The 26,866-nt window shown below is 40.4% G+C and overlaps 1 protein-coding gene across 2 annotated transcripts; it reads right to left on the bottom strand.

The window, feature by feature from the left end:
* Positions 1-1,056: 1,056 nt before the first annotated feature.
* On the bottom strand, positions 1,057-26,611 carry slc7a1.S (solute carrier family 7 (cationic amino acid transporter, y+ system), member 1 S homeolog). Of its 2 annotated transcripts, none has more exons than XM_018250264.2 (12): positions 26,174-26,611; positions 15,053-15,435; positions 13,568-13,726; positions 10,139-10,310; positions 9,804-9,931; positions 9,251-9,473; positions 8,366-8,505; positions 7,579-7,681; positions 5,588-5,790; positions 4,065-4,231; positions 2,956-3,064; positions 1,057-1,758 (listed from the first exon to the last, which is right to left on the bottom strand). In XM_018250264.2, exons 2-12 carry the CDS (start codon positions 15,420-15,422, stop codon positions 1,574-1,576), a joined length of 1,959 nt encoding a protein of 652 aa, XP_018105753.1. In that variant the 5' UTR covers positions 15,423-15,435; positions 26,174-26,611; the 3' UTR covers positions 1,057-1,573. The 2 variants fall into 2 exon arrangements, with proteins under 2 accessions (XP_018105753.1, XP_018105752.1); XM_018250263.2 differs by having other exon boundaries at positions 26,119-26,435.
* Positions 26,612-26,866: the final 255 nt, after the last annotated feature.

Raw genomic sequence — 26,866 nt, 5'->3', positions numbered from 1 at the left:
GTTCCCAACACTATCACTATGTTTTAACGTATCCATTTGGGACGATAATACGCGTATATAGGATCTGCCAGTGGCGAATAAATACAAACAAAACAAAACGAAAAACGTGATGCAAGGGCAGGTTTACAGCACTATATAATGCAACATCATAATTAGTGATGAGCGAATGTCCTGTTTCGTCGGAAAATTCACGAACTTTCGCAAATTTTTCCCCATTTTGCAAATTTTTTCGTACCACATTGAAGCCAATGGGTGTTTTTACGCACAATTTTGTTTTATGCACGTGACAATTTTTCTTACTCAAACTGAATTTAAGTCAATGGGTTATTTTTCTTATGGCAACTTTTTTGTCCGAATGCATTAGGGCAGAGACACTCGGAGAGATAAGTCGTCCGGCGACAAATCTCCTCTCACTCGGGCGACTAATCTCCCCAAACTGTCTTTCCCTGCCTTCCCGCCGGCTACAATGTAAATCACCGGCGGGATGGCATGCATGGTATGACTTTTTTTGTCCTAATGCATTAAAGTCAATGGGCGTTTTTTCTTATGGCGACTTTTTTATCCAAATGCATTAGCCAATGGGCGTTTTTTTCTTATGGCGACTTGTTTGTCCTAATGCATTAAAGTCAATGGGCGTATTTTTTTTTTTATGGGCGTTTTTTCTCGGCAAATTTTTGCCGCAGTTTCACAAAAAAATTCACTTATGCTGAAATTCTAAATTTCACCGCGAATCCATGGCTGCAAATAAATGTGCTCAACACTGATCAAACATAATGATTAAATGATAACCTGAGATGAAAGCTACAAAACGCATTTCTCTCTGGATGCTAGAATACGTACGACAATTCACCACTTTCAGATAAAAAGCAAAAGGCACACAGAGTTATAAAGTCAATTTGTACAGGATAAACATGCGCCTCAATACGGAAATGTCGTGACCAGAAACCGGCCTGCCAATCACAAGATGGCTGCACGCAGGCAGTGCCCAATAGGAGGGGGAGAAAAGAAATTTCCTTTGGGGTTTCACAGTACCAAAAACTAAACACAATAGTTAAATATTTTCAGTGCCCTGCACGTAAATATTTTTATATATCAAAAAAATAAGTTAAAAAGGTATTGGTTCTTCTAAAAATACCCATTTTCAAACAGGTGACATTTTGTTGCAAAATAACATGAATTCATTGGTTCGGACACCAATGAACTGCAGCAGAAAAAAATAAATAAATAGGTAGCAGGCCGTGTGTATGTTCTGTTACGTTCAGATAAACTTTTTCATTGGCGGTGTACCAAGAAAGAAAAATGAAGCAATATTTAAGTATAGTTTGGCCAACTGCAGTTTTGCTATAGATATTAAAGTTGTCCAGTTTCTTTGTTGGGGTTTTCTATAGATTTCAGCATTATAGGGCTGCTTCTTGTGTAGTGCCAATATTGAGTTATACAAGTTATTAGCAGCATTGATAAGCAACTGGTAATGACGTATCCAGCAGATTCAACTGCAATAAGGTTACCAGTTAGAAGCTTGGAGGCGAGCGCTTTGACTTTGCAGCATTGGAGCAGCATGGTAGAAAAGGAATCAGTCTTCCCCTGTTATCTCCCACGTGATTGAGTTTTCTGTAGACGAACCCTTAAGCATTACTTGCTTCTCAGTGTCGTCGGCGGGCACATCCCCAGACTGGCGGTAATTAGGAACGCTTAAGGTTTCAGAGCTTGCCGCCTCGCTGCTATGCCACATGCCATAAACAAAGTATATGAACAACCCTGCAAAACAAAGAAGCAAAAGTCAGTTTAGAGGCAAATCCCACCAGCTGGCCCCCTAAAATCAATGTGCTAAAGTCTTAACATCAAGGAAAAATTAGTGGACAGAGGCACCAGTTCCCTTGTGCTTATTTCTCCCCTCCTTTAAAATGCTAACACACGTCTGCTCTGGTTAAAATTTAAAGGGAAAGCAAATGACAAACACGAGTTACTTATAATAGTTTGCATAGGTTTGCTGTACTGAAGATTTTATTTTATGATTATTTTCCTCCTAGAATATTTTTGCAGCACCAGCAGCTGATACTTTTCAAAGGATGGCACCAGGCTTAGGCTAATGACCCTAGGATGGGGAAAGAGATGCGATGTCAGCAGGAATGTAACGATCATGGCATAGGAGGGCAGGTGCAGTTTGGTCTTATTTAAGCCAGGTTTAAACTAAATCCTAAAAATTAATATTGTTTAAAAAGCCATATTTTATATATTGAACGTATTGCACCAGTCTAAAGTTTCAGCTTGTCAATAGCAGCAATGATCCAGGACTTCAAACTTGTCACAGGGGGTCACCATCTTGGAAAGTGTCTGTGACACTCACATGCTCAGTGGGCTCTGAGCAGCTGTTGAGAAGCTAAGCTTAGGGGTCGTCACTAATTATCCAGCAGAAAATGAGCTTCCCCTGTAATATAAGCTGATGCTACACGGCTGATTATTAAATTCTGATGCTAATTGCACTGGTTTCTGTGCTGCCATGTAGTAATTATCTGTATTAATTACTAATCAGCCTTATATTGTGACATTTCTATTCTATGTGTACTGTATATTGTGAGTGGGTCCCTAAGCTCAGTAAGTGACAGCAGCACAGAGCATGTGCAGTGAATCAGCAGAAACGAAGATGGGGAGCTACTGGGGCATCTTTGGAGACACAGATCTTTACTGCTAAAGGGCTGTAGTTGACTTGGGCTGATATAGAAGCACAAAACATAATGTACAACATTTCTAGCTACTTCTTTAGTTAAGCTTTAGTTGTCCTTAAAGAGAGTATTAGTAATCAGAGAAACAGGTGCTTGGGGATGAGCACAAAACAAATGTTACTCATAGTGAGACCCATAAATAACTAGTTTTCTGATTGTACAACAGGAAGGAGTCACGTGGTAAACATATCAGAGGATTTGTATTGATTCATAATACAAATATGTGCCATACCTATTACCATCCAAACTGTAAATCGGATCCATGTTCCCTTGTCTAGCTGCATCATCAGATAAACGTTTACTAAAATGCTCAAGATGGGAAGTACCGGAAGCAATGGTACCTAAGAAAGAAAATAAATCCTTTTAATAATAAGAAAGAAAGAAAAATAATTAAACCATACCAACTACACAAAAGATGTTTGAGATTCTTCATATCACATACCTCACCCTCAGGCTTTATGATCAGTGCACACTATATATGGTTGAGTAAATATCCAACTTCAAGAAGTGGGCAAGCCAGAAATCTAGATTTGACACAACGCCCAGATCTTCCATGAAAAACAGTACAGGTCCAGTTATCCAGAATGCTTGGGACCTGGGGTTTTCTGGATAACGGCTCTTACCGTAATTTGGATCTTCATACCTTAAAGGAGAAACAAACCCTTAATAAAAAAAACACCCCGTCTCCCTCCCTCCAGCCTAGCTGCTACCCGAGGCAAATGCCCCCAACTCTTTACTTACCCCTCCGTGTAGATTCTGTCCAGTGGAGTTCAATGCAGCCATCTTCTTCTCTTTGGTAATCTTCGGAATGAGACCGGAGTAGTGGCGCATGCACAGTTGGAGCATGCGCCGAAACTCATGATGATTGCCGAAGCACCGGTCTCATTCCGAAGATTACCGAAGTGGCTGAAGATGGCGCCTGTGAACTCAGCTGGACAGAATCTGCACGGAGGGGTAAGTAAAGAGTTAGGGGCATTTGCCCAGGGTAGCAGCTAGGCTGGGGGGGGTCTATGTAGGGTGGGGGGGTAGGGTTTTTTTTTTGATTAAGGGTTTGTTTCTCCTTTAACTCTACTAGAAAATCATATCAATTGTCTGGTTTTGCTTCCAATAAGGATCAATTATATCTTAGCTGGGATCAAGTACGAACTACTATGGGAGATGGCCTTTCCGTAATTAGGAGCTTTCTGGATAATGGGTTTTCGGATAACTGATCCTATACCTGTACTAATTATTAACAGAGTATGAATTTTCTGCATGGTGTTGGTTTGGGCACAGCACTGTGAACACAAGTAGCTCTACAGAAATAAAAATAGACATTTTTGTTAAATACACCCAACTTACTTTGAAGGAGAGCTTTGTTTTGCTTTCAGGCTGTCGCCAAATAACAATGGTGAGGAACAGACCCAAGAGTACACTGACAGCAATTAGAACAAGAACCAAAGGATCTCCACTCAGCATTAATTTCTGGCCCAAGACTGTTAGGCAGCAAAAGATGATAATCAGCAAACCTAAAGATGAAGCAGATCAGGTAAAAGTGAAAGAAGGGCTCCTCATGCGCTGATCATTTTGTATAAGTAACTTGATATATTTTTTTTTTCCTCCCTCAAATAAGTTCCCATGGAGTTGTGTTTATGTTTCTAATTTCTGTAATCCATACACTAAAAACACAAATACAGATTTAAAATAAACCTAATTAGTAAGGACAATAAAATGCTATAAATCTCCACGACAGCCATTACCCTAAGTGATGCTTAAAAGGAGCAGCCTTCCAATTTTTTTTTTTCTGAAAAAAAAAAAAACTCGAATTGAGTTTTTAAAATTCGATTCAAATTCGATTCTAGTTTTTCGGTTCAATTGAATTAATCCGAGTTTAAATAAAAATTAGATTTTATTATATATAATAAATTTCGATTGGTCGAATTTAGATTTTTAGGGGAGTTTAGGGGAGTTTTTAAAAACGGATTGGTTACTGCCTGGTAACCAATCAGTGAAAACCAAAAGAGCCGCAGAGCAGGAAGTAATGTTCTGGCTATTATGTTACACATCCAGTCACTTCACTTAAATGTCTTAAAAACACATGGAAGGATAATAATTCAAGAATCAATTTGATGTTAAGGTTCCTTTAAAAAACGGGCTCAATAATGGTAAAAAAAGGGGTGCTTCAGTCAATGCGTCAGGAGCAACAAAACTATCAGCCAAGTGTCAAGAGATGCTTCCTGCTCCGGTGACCAGAGTCAAATAGCAGAGGCAATCAGGTTACATGTCATGATATAAGGAGCATAACAACTGCTAATACCATGAAATCTCCATAGAGCAAGTTTACATTAAGGGCAGATTTATCAAGGGTCAAATTGAAAATTCGAATTTTCAATTTATGGTCAACAATGCCAAATTCGACTAGGGAGTTATTCAAATTCAATTACAGTTTTTAAAAAAATTTAAATTAAATTTTCGAGATTTATCATACTCTGATCCTGTAAGAACTCAACTTCGACTATTCACCACCTAAAACCTGCTGAATCGCTGTTTAAGTCAATGGCAGAGGTCCAGGGATCAATTTGGAGTTGTTTGCAGCCTTCCTGACAATCAAAAAATTCGAATCAAACTCGATTCTAGTTTTTCGGGTCGATTTAATTAATCCGAGTTTAAAAAAAAATTGGATTTTAATATATATAGTAAATTTCGATTGGTCGAATTTAGATTTTTATGGGAGTTTACGGGAGTTTTAGTCTGTGTGTCCTTTTAGAACATGAATATTTTAACTAATTAACAGTCAATCTACAGTATTTTTTTAAACAAATTCTATGGGCTAAAACTTGCAGCCTCAAGGAGCTACAAGGGAGGGTGTTCACTTCAATACCTACCAATAATTGCAGCGGACACGTTCACGATAAAGCCAGATGATCTGGAAGGTTCACTGTTCTTGTTAAACAGTAGCAACGAGAGAGTTACTTTGTCCTCCACTACAATACCAACTTGGGAACCTTCCGGTGTTTCTGCAGGTTCAATGGAGTCATCATGGGTGCTTGCCATCTGGTATGCCATGTTAGGCTGGTCTGGCTGATATCTATACGGCACAACAGCACATCTTAAATGGGACCTGACACCTTAAGAAATAATTCCAAATTCTTTTCTATCAAGTTCGATTAGCAAAATAAACTTTACCTACACCACATTTATTATTTACATTTTGTTTCCTTCAGTCTTGAAATTACACAGTCACAGCACACAGGTAGGAGCCATTTTGTGGACACTGTTATTAAGACAAGTTGTATCTCACCCCAAAATCTTCTGCACCAGAATGGGGGACCTAATGCCCATGCGCAGTGCAGTTAAAAACACATGGAAGGATAATAATTCAAGAAGCAATTAAAGGATAACTATACCCCTGAACAATGTAGGTCTCTATAAAAATATATTGCATAAAACAGCTCATGTGTAAAACCCTGTATCATGTAAATAAACCATTTTCATAATATAATTTTTTAATAGTATGTGCCATTAGGTAAACCTAAAAAGAAAACTGCCATTTTTAGAAATAAGGGCCGCCCCCTGGGATCCTACAATTCACCAAGCACAGGTCACATGAGCCAATAAACAGACAGAGTTCTGTCTTTGTCTACCACACTTCTTCCTGTTACAGTAAGGGGCAGATTTATCAAGGGTCGATGTAAATTCGAGGGAATTTTCTAAGTAAAAAAATTTGAAATTCTAAGTAATTTTTTGGATACTTCTACCATCGAATAGAATACTACGACTTCGAATTTAGTTCGACTCGAAGTAAAAATCATTTGAATATTCGACCATTCGATAATGGAAGTACTGTCTCTTTTAAAAAACTTCGACTTCAATACTTCACCAAATTAAACCTGCCGAAGTGCTATGTTAGCCTATGGGGACCTTCTACAACATTTTTCCAAGTCTTTAGAGGTCGAAGGAAAATCCTTCAATCGATCGTTGAAATCGTTCGTTTCCAACAATTTAATCATATGATCGCTTGATTTTGCTCCGATCTCTCGATTGCCAAATTCGGTGAAAAATCTTTCGACTTCGATATTCGAAGTCAAAGTATTTTAATTCGATGGTCGAATTTCGAAGTATTTTTTACTGCGAAATTCGACCCTTGATAAATCTGCCCCTTAGAGTTGTAGTATTTCTGTTCAGGTGATCTCTGAGGCAGCACACAGACCATCACCAAATGGTGGCTCAAGGCAAGAGATGTAAAAGGGCAATATTTACTTAAATATATATTCCAGCTTGATCAGATTCTTTAATATGCCACTTAATATGATATAAATCTGTTGCTTAAGTATTTATTTTGGGGATATAGTTTTCATTTATAAAAACAAAAAATAAATGAAAATCCATTAAAAACTTCTGCATAAAATTAGTCCATGTAGGACAGGGGTCCCCAACCTTTTTTACCCGTGAGCCACATTCAAATGTAAAAATAGTTGGGGAGCAAGACAAGCATAAAAAAGTCCCTTGGGTGCCAAATAAGGGCTGTAATTGGCTATATGGTAGCCCCTATGTGAATTGGCAGCCTAAAAGAGGCTCTACTTGGCTCTCTACTTAGTTTTTATGGAATAAAAACTTGCTTCCAAGCCAGGAATTCAAAAATAAGCACCTGCTTTGAGGACACAGAGAGCAACATCCAAGGGGTTGGAGAGCAAAATGTTACTCACAAGCTATTTGTTGGAGATCACTGATGTAGGATATCAGGGTGAATTTATGCATTCTGACTGCCCCACATGATTGCCCAGAGCCCTAATGCCTGCGAATATTCTATCAGTCACTTAACACAAAGATACAAATAATCACACCTTCATACAAAGAACATGGAAAGTTGTGTTACCTTAGCACCAAGACACAGGCAGCAACCAAAGAGTACGCGAGCAGGGTCCCGATAGACATCAGATCTACTAAGTCTTTCAAATCAAAGAGAAGTGCCATCAGAGCTGCAAAAACAAATTGCAAGGAAAAGAATCTATGAGAATAAAACACAACATGTGTGACAGTGTTCTTTTTATGCCTCACAACTTGTTACCCAACAAGCCCAATGGGAATTTTAGTTGGCTACAGGTTAGATATCCCTGTGCTACTATGAAGGCTATCAAGGGAATCTGGCACTGGTATTCTAACTCTATTTGCAACAGGCAACTCACTAACAACTGGCAATGGTTTGAATGACAGACAATAATCATAAATTTACTTTTTGTTTGCTAGGGTCAGTGACCCCAACACCCAAACTGAATTTCTAACAGAAGAAATGCAGAATTTCTTTGCCTGCCTAGTGTGAGAACCTTATACATACACACCCACAATTTAAGAAAAGGATTCCATTAACATGACGTATTTATGTGTGAATAATGCAGCTCTGCCTCAGAAGATAAACTTCATTTATCACACTTGCGTACATGTACATATTGTGTATTTCTCAAGTATGCTTTCATTTTGGAAGGCTGATGAAATAGAGCTAATGTAATGTTTCCAATGGCTAGCAGCCCCATGGACCTAGCTCTACAAACTAACCTTCAGAGATCAGCCCCTGCAGAGTAGAGCTTCGCCATAGGACTGATGAAGATTAATATTGTGGGGTCAAAACGAATATGGTAAAGGAGGCTGTTTATTAGTAAAGTTACCTGCCACAGATCCAGACGTTAGAGTTGCTATTACTGGAGTTTTGGTTTTTTCACTGACTTGGGCCAGAAACTTAAAGAGTAACCCGTCATCTGCCATTGCAAAGATCACTCGAGGCATAGGAAACATGGATCCAAGAAGACTAAAAAAAAATCCAGGATCAGCTTTAAAGGACAAAGAAAGACTTTCTTTCAAAAATATACTGTTTAATAAATCTACCCTTTCTCTCCCTAAATTGGTAAGTTTAAAAGCAGAAAGAACGCTTATTCGGGATACACCAATATTTAGATATTCTATGATGTCATCGGTTGTGGCCACCATCTTTACTGAGCCAAGTCATGGAGAGCGACTAGATAGACAAACTGCAAATGCGCAGTAACATATGCGAGTTATACAGCTTGCAATGTGGAAAGGGAGCACACAAGAAGGATTAACGGCACCAACTCGGAAGCTTGCTCATTGTGCATGCATTTGGTCTTGGTCTTGCCGATAGACCAGTGCATTGGGAGGTTTTTTCTGTACTCAGAGGTTTTCGGACAACTTCGAATTGTGAGCTCATGAATGGCTTAGAAGTAGACATAAAAAAAGAGCTCTGTTACACATGATTAAGATATGCCTTTCCATAGTCCCTTGATTGTGTTTAGCCTTTCCTTGTCCTTTAAAATACAGTCAAGATGTACAAAATACATTTTCCATTCAGTATCCCTTAAAAAAGTTAATTATAAATGAAGCTGTAGAAATCCTGTCCATGGTCTTGCTTTACATTACAAATCAATGGTAACCATTTATTAGTTAAGTGCAGCTGGAATAATGAAAGTAATCATCTGATTGGCTGTTGTATATAAACTCCTATGACTTTAATTTAAAATGGAGTGTGTGATACATACCTTGTTGATAGGGCACAAAGGGATCCAACAGCAACTGCGTACCTTGCACCATTCCATCCAACATAGTTAAACGCCACAGGTAAGGGGCTATCTTTATCCAGTAAATAATATGGCATCATAAGTGTCAGTGCAGCGGACACCCCGAAGTATGCCACAAAACAGATCAGGAGAGAAGCAACTATTCCTATTGGAATGGCTTTCTGTGGGTTTTTAACTTCTTCCCCTACAATGACAAGAAGCAAAGAGACAGGCGTCATTATACAATTATAAGATTAATCTCTCCATTTATGGAAACAAAGACAACACTGCCCATGGACTGTACAGCGTGGTCACAAATGACTTTACTGCCCAGTATGTATGTATATTTATATTTAAAAAGAGCTATTTGTGTACGCAGCACTGTACAGTAGAACAATACATTAATAGAAAAAACAGTAGTCAATGCAATAATAAAATAAAAATACAAACATTTAAGTGTGAATAATTAAAGAAACAAGAGGTCCCTGCCCCATGAAGTAGATACAATAAGAGCTAAAGAATTACTTTCTCCTACCTGTAGTTGCAATACAGTCAAATCCTACAAAGGCATAGAAACACGTGGCTGCCCCAGAGAGAACCCCAGCAAATCCAAATGGCATAAATCCACCAGCACCATAGTTCATATCCTGCTCCTTCGTTCCACTGAAAAGAATAACAAAGCATATAATCAATTATAATCAATACAATATTGCTGGCTGGAGGGAAGTGAACAGAATTTGGAAGCAGAGAGGTAAGTAGGATGTGCAGGGCAAAGAAAGTAAAAGCAAGGACCTTTACACACAGTTATATAAACAACACACGTACACAAAACACGATTAAATATGTTGTTAAAATATACTAACAACATACTTGGTAAAATCTGTCACATTTGTAATATTGAAGTCACTTTCTGAGAGTTGCCAGTTTTTAAAGGACCCTTTCACAAAGCCAGAGATGATGACAAATCCCAAAACAAGGACATTGACGCATGTAAAAACCTTGTTCACTAGAGCAGATTCTTTCACGCCAAAAGATAAAAGGCCTGTGAAAAATGGAAGCAAAGAAACAAATGAGATTTCACTAAAGACTGGTATGTAGTATGCAACTGAATGAGTAAAAAGGATACTTATTTTATATAGATGCCTCCCCCCCACAGATTTAAATATGGAGCTTGATATTCCTTTAAAGAGATAAAAATATACTGATGAATAGGCATATTATGTCTCACCAGATGCCAATGGCAACTGATCAAAATATTTAGGGCACATTCACCCCAGGTTATAGGACTGCTGTACAAATCCGAAATATCGATTAACACGGAAAACTTTTAATGTAGGACTTAACTAAACTTATAAACGATTCCATTTTGAAACCTCAGTGCAGTTTTCCTGGGGAATATTTCTAGATGGTCATATAACACCTGAGCTGGGAGGCATCTGCCCTATCAATCCTGTTGGGCCTATGGTTGATACCAGTGGCGTAACTTCAGATGCCAGGGCCCCCCTGCAAAAAAAATTTCAGGGCCCCCTCTGCACAAAATAGTGGGAGAATTTCATGTATAATATCCCCAGAACTCATAGAAGGATGCATTGCATTGAAAGCAAAGTTCAAGTCCAATTCCTTACCAGTTATCTCCCTATGCTGAGACGGAAGGAGGGGGGGGGTCACTGAGCCACCAATTTGCCTTTTAGCAAGTCCATAGCCCAGCTTACAGAGCCAGTGCGGACGGAAAATTCAAATCATGAGTCTGTCACCATTTGTCTCTTCTACTGCTCCTTTTATAAGAGGAGGTGGGGAAATGTAGCCTGCAATCGGCCTGAGCACCCTAGCAGGGTATCTGAGGACATCCCGCATTGTCAGGGGACAGCAGTTTTTCTGCCCAAAACCTGACACCCTTATGCGTACCAGACCCAATGCAGGACTCTAGTATGAGGTCCAGCATCATTTCTTCACTCCCCACCCACCCTCTGCAGCCAGCTATAGAACTGATCCCTGTCGATTTTTTCTTGTCAATCGTACACTTCCATCGTACACTTCCATCGTACACTTCCATCGTACACTTCCATCGTACACTTCCATCGTACACTTCCATCGTACACTTCCATCGTACACTTCAATCCACAGGCGCAACAAACTGTTTGTTTCCTGCTTCTCAGCAGCTCATGCAGGAAGTTCAAAAGCAGGAGACTCTGTCTCTGGCTGAAGATCCGATCCGTGCCAGACCTGCATCATCAATCACTGTGTGCGCTATTTAAAAAAAACTTTGTGCGGTACAAAATGTTACCTCACACACTGCTGCACATAGTGATTGATGATGCAGGTCTGGCACGGATCGGATCTTCAGCCAGAGACAGAGCCAGAGTCTCCTGCTTTTGAACTTCCTGTGTGGGGGGAGGAAGTAGAAAAATTACTCACAGCTTGTCCTGGCCTTCATGTTGTGGGGTACGGGCTCAATTGGATGAAATTAGCCTAAGGCCGGCACTTCCCTCAGAGGTCCCGATTGGCCGCACCATGTTCTAAATTGCTCCCTGAAGGTTGCGCATACTACAGAGGAAGCAGGCCCGCCGGGCCCCCTGAACCCCCCTGCGACTGCAGGGTCTGCTTCCTCTGTAGTTACGCCACTGGTTGATAATGTCCAATTTGGACATCCATTACACTGGGATGGGATGAATTATTCCGTGGTTAAAATCAGTTAGAGCAGTGATCCCCAACCAGTAGCTCGTGAGCAACATGTTGCTCTCTAACCCCTTGGGTGTTGCTCTCAGTGTCCTCAAAGCAGGTGCTTATTTTTTAATTCCAGGCTTGGAATAAAGTTTTAATTGCATAAAAACAAAGTATAGTGCCAAGTAGAGCCTCCTGTAGGCTGCCAATCCACATAGGGGCTACCAAATAGCCAATCAAAACCCTTATTTGGCACCCCAAGGGAATTTTTCATGATTGTGTTGCTCCTCAACTCATTTTACATTCAAATGTGACTCACGGGTAAAAAAGGTTGGGCACCCCTGAGTTAGAGCTTCAGGCACTGGCAGAGTCATTCAACCCATCCCTTACCTTGTTCCATGCTGAAGTGATAGGAATTGGCGCTTTAGGTCACTCAGCATTCCAGAGAATCTGGGCACTGCACACTGCGAAAAGTAGAGGTATATTCAAACCCAACATTTCAGTATGAAACAAGGCTGGAGAGAGATTGATTGATGACTACCAGCATTAGGAGGGAAAGGGCCGCTACAACTCTGACGTTCATAGTTACATTAGATTGGGGCAGGAATTGATATAAATGATGCATGCCCTCTGTAAAATTGCTGTAAAATGAGTCAACGCTATCTAAATATCAGGACATAAATAATTGCAAATATCCTAAATTGCATCCAGACGACATTAGGGTAGGGGCACACGGGGAGTTTTGTCGCCTGCGATTTTTAAAAGCGAGTTCTGGCGTCAAGTCGTTCATTTTGTCTCTTCATGCAACTAGCCAGTCATTATGCACACAGCGAGATTTGAAAACGCTTGTAGTTCCGAAACGCACCGAGACCCTTTTTGGAGCGATTTGTCAGAAATAACATGTTTATAGAGAAGTACTGAAATCTCCTACAAGCACACACACTTAAGGGCAGATTTACTAAGCTCGAGTGAAGGTTTAGAAGGAAAAATACTTCGAATTTCGAAGTTTTTTTTTTGGCTACTTCGACCATAGAATTGGCTACTTCGACCTTCTACTACGTCTTCGAATCCAACGATTCAAACTAAAAATCGTTCGACTATTCAACCATTCGATAGTCAAAGTACTGTCTCTTTAAAAAGGTCCTCATAGGCTTTCTAGGCAATTTGGGATCAAAGGAAAATCGATCGATGGATAAAAATCCTTCGATTCGAAGGATTTAATCGTTCGATCACACGATTTTTCGTGCTACATCCTTTGACTTCGATATTCGAAGTCAAAGGATTTAACTTCGATTTAAATGTGCCCCATAGAGATTAGTAGCCGCGATAGTATGCAAATTCTTACACTTGCGCAATGACGCAGTTACGTAAGGACGCTAGCAAAGGTCGTGCCATGGGAACACTATTATTTTACCAAACGGAAAACACATGGAGACAATGCTGAGACTACTTCCGTTTCCTGCGTTGGAGGATAAAGCAGCGCGACGCACTATGGGATACAAATCGCTCGAAATCTTCACTTGCACAAAGACGGTTGTCTTGTCGCGGAGATTTGCTTTTTAAAAATCACAGGCGACAAATCTCCCCGTGTGCCCCTACCTTTAAAAAGAGCAAAAGAGCAAAAAAAATATACATTACCTGTTAATACCAGTATTATGAGGACAGAAAATATGTCTGGATACTTGGCCAGCACCCCTGGTAAATCCATCGACATGTGCGTCAGGCAGTACGCTTCTATCCGTTTACCAATAAGGTCATCAAATGTCGCACTCCAGGCACGAGCCACGCTGGATGTTCCTATGGGGATCAAGAAAAGTATTGTAGTCAATAATAGTAAGCAGGCAAGTGGTATACCGATATGCTCCCAGGAGAAGGTGGCAGGTGGGTTAAGGTGGCAGGACATCACTAGTGAAAAAAAAAAATATGTTTTCATTTTTTTAATGGAAATTTGTCTCTTAAAGTTACCAAAGTGGCTTTTGGAAATAAGGTTCTCATGTCAAAGAAGGGGGGCTTTCCCTTTCAAATATATGGGCAAGAGCAGTGGCTGTATTGTATGGATGCGTTTAGTATAAATTAATGTCAAGAGGATTATTAGAGCAATGCTCAAAATCCAAGTTCAAGGTCAAAGAAAACATAAAAAGGGAGAGAAATGGGAGAGCCTGCTACAACAACCTGAATTGCACCAACTCGAGTCAATTCTAGAAGTGATTAAAACTTCAGTTTTTCAGTTAGATCACAAGGCTAGCTAGTATAGCTCCATACATGAACTTTATAATGAGCTGTGCAGTGTCAGAATTGGTAAATTAAAACGTTACAGACATTCTATAGGGTAACTTCTTGGTGAACTAGCAAATCATTTGAGGAAAACAAGCAGGATATCAGGCAGGGAAAAGCAGTTCACCCCTCGCTGTACACTAGGAGATCAAGATTTGTTGTTGTCCATATGTACTAGCAGGTAAAGTACCTCTTTCTCTCTCAATAGCGAAAGTTTGGCTGCGCTTCACATAATCTACCATTCTATCCAAATTAGTGATTTGCCAATGCATATGCCACATCGATGATATTAGTTTGTATTATTTATGGCAATATATTGTATATGCTTATACAGGTATGGGATCAGTAATCTGGATACCCGTTATCTAGAAATCTCTGAATTACGGAATGCCCTTCTCCCGTAGACTCCATTTTATCCATATAATCCAAATTTTTAAAAATGATTTCCTTTTCTCTGTAATAATAAAACAGTAGCTTGTGCTTGATCCAAACGAAGATATAATTAATCCTTATTGGAATCAAAACCAGCTTGTTGGGTTTATCATGTCGACATGATTTTCTAGTAGGCTTAAGGTATGAAGATCCACATTACGGAAAGATCCGTTATCCAGAAAACCCCAGGTCCCATACCTGTATTTGACATTTTGATTTTATAAGCACTTCCAATAGCACAGATGGGTCAGGGGAATTCCTAGCTCTCTGTAGGAGGCTTTGCCTTTTTGTTCCATGTTCCTTTGATACACAGGTCTAATGTTTAGGCAGCTGTATAGGGAAAAAGCCCATGGCTGTATAACAAAGCCATCTTCCTCCTCGAATACAAATGATGATCACACAAAATGAATAACTTACCGATTACATAAGAGAGTATTAAATTCCACCCTGTAACAAAGGCCAAGAATTCCCCAACTGTAACATAACTGTATAGGTAGGCAGATCCAGTCTTTGGAACTCTTGCCCCAAACTCTCCGTAACAAAGTCCAGCAAGAACAGAAGCTGATGCAGCGATGAGGAAACAGAGAACGATAGCAGGCCCGGCATTCTCTCTTGCTACTGCTCCAGCCAATATGTAAACTCCGGCCCCAAGCGTGCTCCCTACACCTAAAGCAACCAAGTCTAATGTGTTAAGGCATCGGGATAACCTGCTCTCCTTGCTGTCAGATCCCACAACTTTGCGCCGGAACAGCTGCTGGCCAAACGTTAGAATGCTGAAGGAACTCATCTCCCGTTTAATCCTGAAAAATAAAGTCATGAAATGAGGACGGGTTTGAGAAAATTCGCCAAAAAACCTTTTAACAAAGTCCTCTCTTAACAAATTGAGGTTTGTTCAATTCTCCAGACACTTCTCCAGCAGTTGTATTGTTCTTGGAGAGGACCCGATTTCTCTGGCAGTCATACATGTTCAGATTTAAGGTCAGATTGAAAAAGATAAATAATTCAGATCAACACTGCTGGCACACTCTTTTCTTCAATATGTAGTTCATTGAAAAGACATTTGGTTGTTTCACAAGTTTTTACACCTCATGAGATGAGACTCATCTTCTCATCAATCAAGTGAGAAACTATTTGAACAGTCATGGTTATCTATATATATATATATATATATATATATATATATATATATATATATATATATATATATATATATATATATATATATATATATAGTCAAATACAAGAGTCCTCTGCACTCAACCCAATATCAATATATTTAAGACAGAGACATTTTGTGCATACTGCTACTAAAAAATGCCTTACCCTTTAAACAAAACAGGGATTGTTTGTCCATATATTGCAATATATTTAAGCTGGCCAACTACGTCAAAGTCATATATATATATACACACACACACACACACTAAATAAAGTGTCTAAAAAGATACTAAATAAAGTATCACCCTTGATTAGAGTAAATACCACTCACAACTAAGGTTTTCAATAAATCAATTAATCTCTTAATAAGTTTGATATCAAGTCATAACTTAAGGAATTAATTGATTTATTGAAAACCTTATGAATTGAATCAATTAAAGAGCACTGCACTTTCTAAACTATTAATTGTCTGAATTCATTAATTAACTGGTCATATTTCATTATACCCAGCACTCTTATGTACTTAGTTTTTAAGGTACTATCAAATGTACTCCAATTAGTTATTTATTATTATAAATACACTAGCACTTTATTACAAAAATGGGTCAACTGCACTATTCAGGTTAAGTTGTGAGTGGTATTTACTCTCATCAAGGGTGATACTTTATTTAGTATCTTTTTAGACAACATTGTGGAATTTTAACACTGGTGGAAGAGGGGTTATTTTCTTTCTTTCTTTCTTAAGCAAATCCCTGTAATTGTTACGTGATACCACATGCAAATTTTGACCCAGTTCAGGGAGCCCTTATAACTACCAATGAGCTGCCTGCTATAATTATTCTAAAATAACTTGTAATAGGGTGCAGTAGATGGGGTTAGAGCATACTTTGTACATTTCATTTACACTGAGCTACAGCTCAACAAAATGAGGAACAAAATGCATAGAGTCACTACTTAACTGTATGGTAGTACTGCTCAGGTATGGAATTATAATCTGGAATGCTCAGGACCCGGAGTTTTCCAATAAGGGATCGTTCCCTAATTTTGATCAACATAACAGAAGTCTGATAACTTCTGCTAATCATTTAAACATTAAATAAACCGGATTATTTGGCTCCCTAATACAGATTCGTACAATTTAGTTACCATCAGGTACAAGGTACTGTTTTATCTACAGAGCTAGGGGAAATCATTTTTAAAGGAGAACTAAAGCCTAAAAATGAATGGCTAAAAATGCCATATGTTATATAATTAATTTATTGCACCGGCTTAAAGTTTCAGCTTGTCAATAGCAGCAATGATCCAGGACTTCAAACTTGTCACAGGGGGTCACCAATTGGAAAGTGTCTGCGACACTCACATGCTCAGTGGGCTCTGAGCAGCTGTTGGAAGCTAAGTTTAGGGGTTGTCGCAAATTATCGAGCAGAAAAGGAGGTTGGCCTGTAATATAAACGGATGCTACAACACTGGTTATTGAATTCTGTTTTCTGTGCTGCCATGTAGTAATTATCTGTATTAATTACTAATCCGCCTAATATTGTAACATTTCTATTCTATGTGTACTGTATATTGTGAGTGGGTCCCTAAGCTCAGTAAGTGACAGCAGCACAAAACATGTGCAGTGAATCAGCAGAAAAGAAGATGGTGAGCTACTGGGGCATCTTTGGAGACACAGATCTTTACTGCTGAAGAGCTGTGGTTGCCATGGGCTGGTACAGAAGCACAAAACAATGTATCCTGCTTCTTTAGTTAGGCTTTAGTTCTCCTGGGAATTATTTACTTAAAATTATGGGGGGGACATTCCCTTAATTAAGAGCTTTCTGGATAATGAGTTTCCGGGTAAGGGATTTCATACTTGTAATAATGTTACATGACAACAGTGCATGGAGCAAGTCATATAATTATGTGCCAGTTATATATAGAGCATATTAGAAGAGAAATCTAATATGAGTAAGATATAAACTCAAGGGTACAATGCCACTAAGCAAGGCTGTTTTTCCGGTCTGATAAGGAATAAGTAACACAGGACATATGCAAAAAACACAGGACATTTACTCGCCTCACTGTTAACTCAGCCTTTTCCATGTACCTCAAATGAACTGGCCCCTCTAAGCAGTATTACACGTAGTAAGCTATGCGCCCAAAATATGCACACAATATGTCTCTAAAAAATGACTAATAACTTTTCTGTTCATCCAGCACCTACACAGGCTATTTCTTGGAAACAAACGCCCTATTTTGTATGAGAAAGGTCTCAGTTTTAGAGAGGATGTAAATGATATTTGACTGCAGTTTATCTACCTGCTCAACAACTAAAACCACTCTATTCTACAGAGCTTATCTGCAGGTTAACAAGTGCCCTATAAAATCTTTACTGTTTATTTATACAGACAATACTACTAAACTAGTACAGGGTAACAAAGTAATATATACATTAACATAGCAAATGAGGCTGTAAAGGATAACAAAAAAAAGACATACTGTACAGTGAAATCTCAATTTTACATCCCCTGATTTTAGGTTTTCCCTCATTTTACATTGTTGTCTTGTGGTCCCACCTATATATTATGCGTAATACATTTCACTGATATTACATTTTTATGGATTTTACACCATTTTTTTGTGGTGGCCTGAAAAAAAATTAAATGGGGGTTCTACTATATGTCCAACAAGTTCAAGCCAAATGAGCAGATCTTCCCAGATATGGCCAGCTTGAGCTGAGTGATATGGGGTCAATCCAATTGTTTGATCATAGGGCCAACGATCGGATCTTAACGAAGGTAAATACAGAAATTCAAGAAAAAATCAAGCCTGCCCGAACAATATCTTGGTGATATCGGTTGGGCAGGCCCATCGACGGGCCTCATATACCAGTTAATAAGTCGCTGACTCTGAATTGATTCAACCTTAGCCAACAGTTGATCCAAATAAAGGCAAAAAGCCCTGAAACCCCAAACCAATCGGGAGTCAGCAAAATTCCTTCCTGACTCCAAGATGGAAATCGGACCAATCCCTGGGTCAACCAAGTGTAATAGTAGTAATTGATGCACTGTACAGATATTATATTTTGAATATAAAACCATTTTATTTTTTTTGGTGTTACAGGCTCTTTAAACTGAAACACTATAAATACAACCTCTGTTCTCAGAATTCCTACCCTGCAGGATAAGTTATTCTTTTTAATAACTGCTTATTGCTGCTGGATGATGCCCAGGAACAATGGCCTCCTGCAGAGTAAGTGAAGTTCAACACACTGTTTTTGTACATGCCTTTCCATCTAGAGTGGCATCCAGAAGACCTTGAGATGTTCTAGTTGAGGTTAAATGTATCAGCCAAGTACTATATTTTGATTTGACTCAAAGACATTTTGTCCATAACACAACCGTTTTTTCACACACACAACAACATGAATCTTGGAGCTTTTACTTGGCTACACAGCTGAATATTCCTATTTCTTTGAATACATTACTAATTTTCATGCAACAAAAAGCATTGCTTTGAGCAAAAATATAATTTGTTATTGAAGATGGCAGTGTCTGTTGCCAAGGGTCCAAACGGGGTATGACCAGCACCGTTTCTAATTATTGCGCCGCCTGAGGCGGTTCCTTTAATGCCGCCCCCCTTTGCAGGCAAGAACACTATTGTGAAGACCGCAATTGCGCGCTGTCGCAATAGTAAAGAAGAATTTCGGCTCTTAAAGGTACCAGGAGAGTTTTTTTGCCGCCCCTGGATACCTCTCTAGCATCGCCGCCTGAGGAGAGTTTCTCAACTCTGGGTAGGACAACATTACCACACAGAGGAGTATCCCAGAGCATCTAGTCAATTAACCGCTGGGAAAACATACACCAACATGATGCAGTGGAAAGAACTCAAATACAAACTGTGGTTTAGAGCTGTAGCGACCCATAGAGTTAATGTGCCCCTATGGCTTTAAATTCCTACACTTCCTGATCTCCATAGTTGCTAGGCAGATGCACATGTAGCTACTTGTAATTTACATATCCCAGTTATTGGCCAAGAGGTGTTGTGACCACTTCCTGTCACACTTTGGTATAGTGAGTGAGAAGGGGTGGATCTTCCTCTTTGGCTTCTGGTTGTTAAACCCGTTGGTTTAAATAGCCCAAAATCTTGTTACAGAGCTTTAACCCAAGAAAACAACACAATCTCAATATATAAAGGACAACTAGACAAATCAAAAACAATCTAGACATTTTACATCTTCTGTTCTGGGGTTCTCTACCAGCTTGAGGCCACCTGACCACAGCACTTTAGCAGGGAAGATCTTTGCCAATAAAAATGCCCCAGTAGCTCCCCATCTTCTTTTTTGCTGATGTTTGCGGCTGCTGTCACTTGCCTGAGGGACCCACTCACAATATAATGTACACAATATTTAAGTTTATAGAATATAAACATCGCAATGCAAGGTTAATTGTTCTGATTCACATTACAAGGCAGCACAGAAACCATTGGTTTCTGCATCTGAATTAATAACAAGTATAAGCTTCTATGACAAACATAACCTGCTTTCTGCCAATGTTTACATCATTTCCAAGGACCCCTAAATTTAGCTACTGAACAGCAGCCCAGCATACACTGAGCATGTGCAGTGTCACTGGCATAAACATGAGCCGAAACAGGATCAAAAATTAGGGATGCACCAAATCCACTATTTTGGATTCAGCTGAACCCCCAAATCCTTGCAAATTAGGGGTGAGTAGGGGAAAATATTTTTAACTTGTTTTGTGACAAAAAGTCACGTGATTTCACTCCCCGACCGTAATTTGCATATGCAAATTAGGATTCTGATTTAGTTCGGCCAGGCAGAAGGATTCGGGCAAATCCAAATCCTGCTGAAAAAGGCTGAATCCTGAAATCAGTGCATCCCTATCAAAAATAGGAATCTTCTGTGAATAAACTGGAAGGCCTAGTTTATTATTGTTATAGGGCTGATGAACCTCTGGGTTGGTACAGTAAGTTCAGAGGCTCTCCTTTAAGGCATGAGGATATACAAAATATTTATACAGGTATGGAACCTGTTATCAAGAATGCTCGGGACCGGAGGTTTTCCAGATAACAGATTGTTCCATAATTTGGATTCTCGTACCTTAAGTCTACTATAAAATTATGTAAACATTAAATAAACCCAATAGACGTTTTGATTCCAATAATGATTAATTATATCTTAGTTGGGATCAAGTACAAGGTACTGTTTTATTATTACAGAGTAAAGGAAATCAATTTTAAAAATCTGGATTATTTGATTATAATGGAGTCTATGGGAGACAGCCTTTCCATAATTCGGTGCTTTCTGGATAACAGGTTTCCAGATAATGGATCCCATAGCTGTACTATTCAGCCTTTTACAAAGTGCAAACAGTTTGTAGTTATTAACACTTGTACACTGCTATAAAGCAAAGTATTCAAGTAACTGATGCAGAACTATACATTACAATGCAGTTTTATTTGCATCTCTGCTTATAAATGAAGTGAAAACACTTGTTTTTCAGTCAAGCAACCCTGACGTTTCCGCCTTTAGTTTTTATTTAACCCGATATCCACCTTTCCTGCCACAGAACTATTTATTTTCCAAGTTTTCACGCAACACAACACGTATAAAGTAAATGCAAACTAGTACAAAAGGTCTGAAAGTGCAATGAAATCCAACAGAGAGAGCTCCAGACCCGAGCAATGTGCATCTGCTCATCAATAGCCCTTTATCTTCCGATTTGCTTGAAAGGAGATACTCGGATATCTGTGCTGAAATCTGCTGTGGTTTTCAGTTTCCCACGGAGATGTGGCAGAACAAACCTGCATGTTATCTGTACTTGTGCATGGGCTAATAAATATGTACCTTATGATGGATCTCTCAAATGGTTTGAACATTATGCAAAAAAAAACTAGAGTTTATTTGATGTTTCGGTTCTAAACCAGGACCTTCGTCAGGAACAGCAAGCTTGCAGTTCCTGACGAAGGTCCTGGTTTAGGAAACACTGATTAAACTCTCCTTTTTTGCATAAAATACAAACCCTGAGTGTGAGTGGAAAATTCCAAAAGTAGTGTGTGTGTGTGTGTGTGTGTGTGTGTGTGTGTGTGTGTGTGTGTGTGTGTGTGTGTGTGTGTGTGTGTGTGTGTGTGTGTGTGTGTGTGTGTGTGTGTGTGTGTGTGTGTGTGTGTGTGTGTGTGTGTGTGTGTGTGTGTGTGTGTGTGTGTGTGTGTGTGTGTGTGTCTTCTCCCACAATAGTGTGTTGTTTACACAATGCAGACTCAATGGCATTACTGTGTCACACTGCATCAGACACACAACTAAGATTAACATATTAACCTGCCCTGACATCTATATTTAGTCTACAAAGAACGCAAGTTAAGTCTATGAACAAACACCTGGTGGTCTAGTGGGCCGATGGGGATGCGTCCTCCTTGCCTGCTGTTGTGAAAATACCTTAGGGCGCGCGCAGTGCGCACTTCCAGATTTTCTGTGCGCAACAGCGCCTGCGCAGTGATGTCATCGCTCCATTATCCTGACCAGTGTCTGTCTGACCATTCTGATTGTTCTGTCGGTTTGACCCTTGCCTGTCTGACCTCGATTGAACTCAGCCTGAACCGACCTCTGTCTGTCTCAACACACTTTTTGCCTACCCCTTGAACCGTAACCTTCTGCCCAAAGACTTTGCTAACGATCGTGCCCCTCTGCTTGTCCAGAACCCTCGATTGGCTCCTCCCTTAATAAGACCTGGCGGCATCCAATTAGCCGAAGGCTCCCCCCGAGGTGAAAGGCGGCTGTTAAAGGCAGAATCAAGAGCCGAGACCAGGGAGCCTAGAATTGGTTCTGGATTCTGGGTGCAGTTCGTGACACCAACACAATGATGTGGTGTATGCTAAGCACTATTGCTCTGTCATAATAACAGTATCTTGTACTTGATCCAAACTAAGATATAATTAATCCTTATTGGAAGCAAAACCAGCCTATTGGGTTTATTTAATGTTTAAATGATTTAGTAGACTTAAGGCAGGAACATCCAAATTATGGAAAGATCTAGAAATCCCCAGGTCCCAAAGCATTCTCTGATATAACCTCTTATGTTCTGAGCAAGTAGAATTTTTGCATTCACGGCGTCTTGCTTCTTTCACATACGCTCTCACAAAACATTAGTGTGGTTTTCCTGTTATAAAGCAAATATACAAACCTAACTTTGAAAAAAAAAAAATAAAAAAAAATGAGCAGGAAGGGACTTTATATGTTTATTCAGTTTACGCCTCAAAGGCAAACAAGCACCATATTGAAGGGAACAGCATAAAAAAATAATACAATTATACACAAGTGCCAAGCGTTCATGACACTGGTAACCAGCACTATGTGTGTGGGACACAACAATCTATAAGTACAGGATATTCATTCCTGACTTGAACCTGTCCATTGCACCTGCCATTTCTCACATTCACTGACAAATCAGGTTGTTTACTTTCCCTGGCTCTAGAAGTGAATGGGAAAGGAGGAGGACTTGGGCATTTCCAATCAAAGACCTCACCTTGACAGGCCCTTATCAAAACAGCCAACCAGAGAACAAGCAAAATGTCCACCCCCCCCAAAAAGAAGTTAATTGGGCTTGAACCATGAGACTGCAAACGCCCTCACTTCCTAATCGTTGCCTTTGCTTCACAATGAGTATGGAGTAAAGACCCCTCCAGTTCTTGGCTGTGTATAGGGCCAAAATGAGGGCATGTCCAACTTATATCTGGTTTGAAAACCTTTAACGACTGATGCAGTTCCCTTTTAAAGTGACTTCATAAACCCAATTATAATCTAGCCCCTTTGTTAGAGTAGGAGGGGGACAGCCAATCAGAGCCCTGCAGTTACAAGCACAGACAGGCTTCAGTTCCCTATCAGGTCCTGCTAGCTGCGGATTGCTTCCTGTCCTGCACAGCCTGGGAATTCAGGGAGAAGGAAGTGAAAGAGAAAAGAGGGATTATTAGGGTTTGTGCAGAAATATTCAATAAATCAGCCTGAAACACTATTTTTTAAGCACATTTCTTCTATATCTAAATGAGTATAACGCACTGGTACATTCTTATTTTTTACAAAAATGTCTCCTTTAAGGGGTGACAAACAGAGTTCTTTGTCACCCGTGGGAGACGAGTACAATAGAAGGGTGAATACATCATACATGCAGGTCACATACTGACAGATAGGGAGTGAAAGAGGGCCTTGTGCATTAGAGCTTACAATCTAAAGGAGTAGTGCAGTGAGCTGCCAATAAACACAAGGTATATCAAACTGGCCTAAAGACAGTTCCACATGCATTGTCCAGGCAGCCCATAGAGATGCCCCAAGCTCTAATTCAGGGCTGTCTAAGTGGAGGTCCACGACATATATGTGTCCCTCAAAAGATTATGGCCCCCTGACTTCTTAATAGCTCCATTGATTTCTTTGAATGTCATCATCACTTTAAAGTAAAATGTTAATCTCCAACCCCTTGGATGTTGCTCTCAGTGTCCTCAAAGCAGGAGCTTATTTTTGAATTCCAGGCTTAGACGTTTTAATTGCATAAAAACTAAGTATAGTGCCAAGTAGAGACTCCTGTAGGCCGCCAGTCCACATAAGGGCTACCAAATAGCCAATCACAGCCCTTATTTGGCACCCCAAGGGACTTTTTCATGCTTGTCTTGCTCCCCAACTTTTTTTACATTTGAATGTGGCTCACGGGTAAAAAAAAAGGTTGGGGACCCCTGTCCTAGACTGCTTCTGTTGTTGGTGGTATTCTTGGAGTTGCAGCTGGCCCATCCCTATCCTCCAGCACAAAATGATTTGTAAGCACCTTGTACGACTCAGCAGTGTCATGATATATTCATCACTATCCATTAACTGAACATTTTGCAGACAGGCAGTAGCAGAAATGGGCCAATAGGAAGACCCAAGCTAGTGCCTTAAAGGAACAGTTCAGTGTAAAAATAAAAATGAGGTAAATAGACAGCCCGTGCAAAATAAAAAATATTTGTAATATAGTTAGCCAAAAATGTAATGTATAAAGGCTGGGGTGACTGGATGTCTAACATAATAGCCAGAACACTACTTCCTGCTTTGCAGCTCTCTTGGTTTCCACCGATTAGTTACCAGGCAGTAACAAATCAGTGATTTGAGGGGGGGGGCACAAGTCATAACTATCTGCTTTTGAATCTGAGCTGAATGCTAAGGATCAAATGCAAACTCAGTGAAGAGTTATGTCCCATGTGCCCCCCCAGGGCCGGCCTTAGGCCTATTGGACCAATTGGGCCCAATAGGGCCCCGCACCTCTGGGGGGCCCCGCACCACAGGGCAGCACAGATAATATTTCCCTCAGCACAGATGCTGCCTGGCCTGCCCCCAACTTTGAGAGTCCAGCCCATCCCCAAATCCATAGGTCTAGCCTGCCCCCAACTCTCATAGGCCCAGCTTTCCTCCAACCTTGATAGGTCTTGCCTGCCCCCAATCCAACCAAGCCTGCTCCCAAGCTGAATCGGCCCAGCCCCAAACTAATTGGCCCAGTCCACTCTCCTATTTCCTCCCTCTCTCTCTTACCCTGTGTGCCCCTATTTCATCCCTCTCACTCTCTTAACTTGTCTGCCCCTTTCCTTTCTATTTTGTGCCTGTATGCCCTTATTTTCCTAAATACTTTTTGTGTCAGTAGCCAGCAACACTTTGTCTAGGGGCCCCGCCAACATGGTCCCAATTGGGCCCCACATTTGATAGGACCAGCCCTGTGCCCCCCCCCCCCTTATAGTCAAGGATTAACTCAGAGTTAGAGAGCTGAAAAGCAGGAAGTAGTGTTCTGGCTATTATGTTAGACATCCAGTCACCGCAGCCTTTATACATTACATTTTTGGCTAACTAACTATATTAGAAATTTTTTTTATTTCGCACAGCCTATCCATTTTCAGTTTTTATTTTCACGCTGAACTGTTCCTTTAAGAGATTCTTACAGGGAACATATTCCCAGGTTGATGAAGAGCAGGCTCCCCTGACTGTGCATCACTGTACAGTACAGCTGTATAATAATAATAATAATAATAATCAGCTGCCCCACTCCCAGCATCCCCAATAATGCAACACGTGACTATGGCACATGGGGGGCGGAGGCAGACACTGCCCAGGAGCGCGTTGCTATTGCATCATGATGCCACGTGGGTGGGGGAATAGTGTACCCAGAATACATGTGGCGCCCCAATGATTATTTTATTATAGCAAGCGGGAGCCCGGAGCATATGTACATTCATACAAATTCTGAAGCGCTAACAGCGACTGTGTGTAGCGACAAGACACAATAAGAGGTCGGGACAGCAGCTGTCATTACCTTTCTGGAAAATGTGACGCGGAGACAAACGCCGAACTCCTACACGTGGTATTACCTTTCTTTCAACCGTGACAGCTGTTCCCTCTCTGGAATATGTTACTCACACGGCTCCGGCTATTGCTCTCAGTGATCCCTCCCAGTGCTAGCCGCTTGATGGGAGCAGGTACCGGGCGAACGTCACAGCAGGGCGTGGCCTTGACTGACAAGAGCCTTACATGGACGTCCGTTCTCACACGTGACCTTGACTAGACGCTGGGCGCGCATGAACGATGTAGTGGGATGATTAGTAGTAAATTTGGGATGAGAGATGGTTGATTGGCATTGTGGGAAATGTTGATATTTACCTCAGAGCACTGGGCAAATCCGCCCATGGGCAGTAACTTATAGCAACCAATCAGTGTCTGGCTTTCTTCAGCCAGCTACAGGTAAAAGAATGAATGCAACAATTGGATTGGTTGCCATGGGTTACCTCTCATCTGCAAATTTGCCTAGTGTTGATAAATGACCCCCCAAAGTCTCATACTTTAGTATCGGCCCCTTCAGGCTCAGCCAGAGCAGTTGTGAAGATCCTTTAGATGAGCTGGGGGTGCCACTGCGGCCGCTCACCGAATACCAGTAATAAAGACATTACAACCATTCAATGTCGGACTGGGACACCAGGGGCCCACCAAAAACCCTTAGACCAGGGGCCCAACCAAAAACCTTGAGACCAGGGGCCCACTTAAAGTATTATTTTCTTCCTCTCCTC

Source organism: Xenopus laevis, chromosome 2S, assembly GCF_017654675.1.
Source record: "Xenopus laevis strain J_2021 chromosome 2S, Xenopus_laevis_v10.1, whole genome shotgun sequence".
In the NCBI taxonomy this organism is placed as follows: Eukaryota; Metazoa; Chordata; class Amphibia; order Anura; family Pipidae; genus Xenopus; species Xenopus laevis.
The sequence above is the reverse complement of the archived record's forward strand: the minus strand, read 5'-3'. Positions and strand labels throughout refer to the sequence as shown.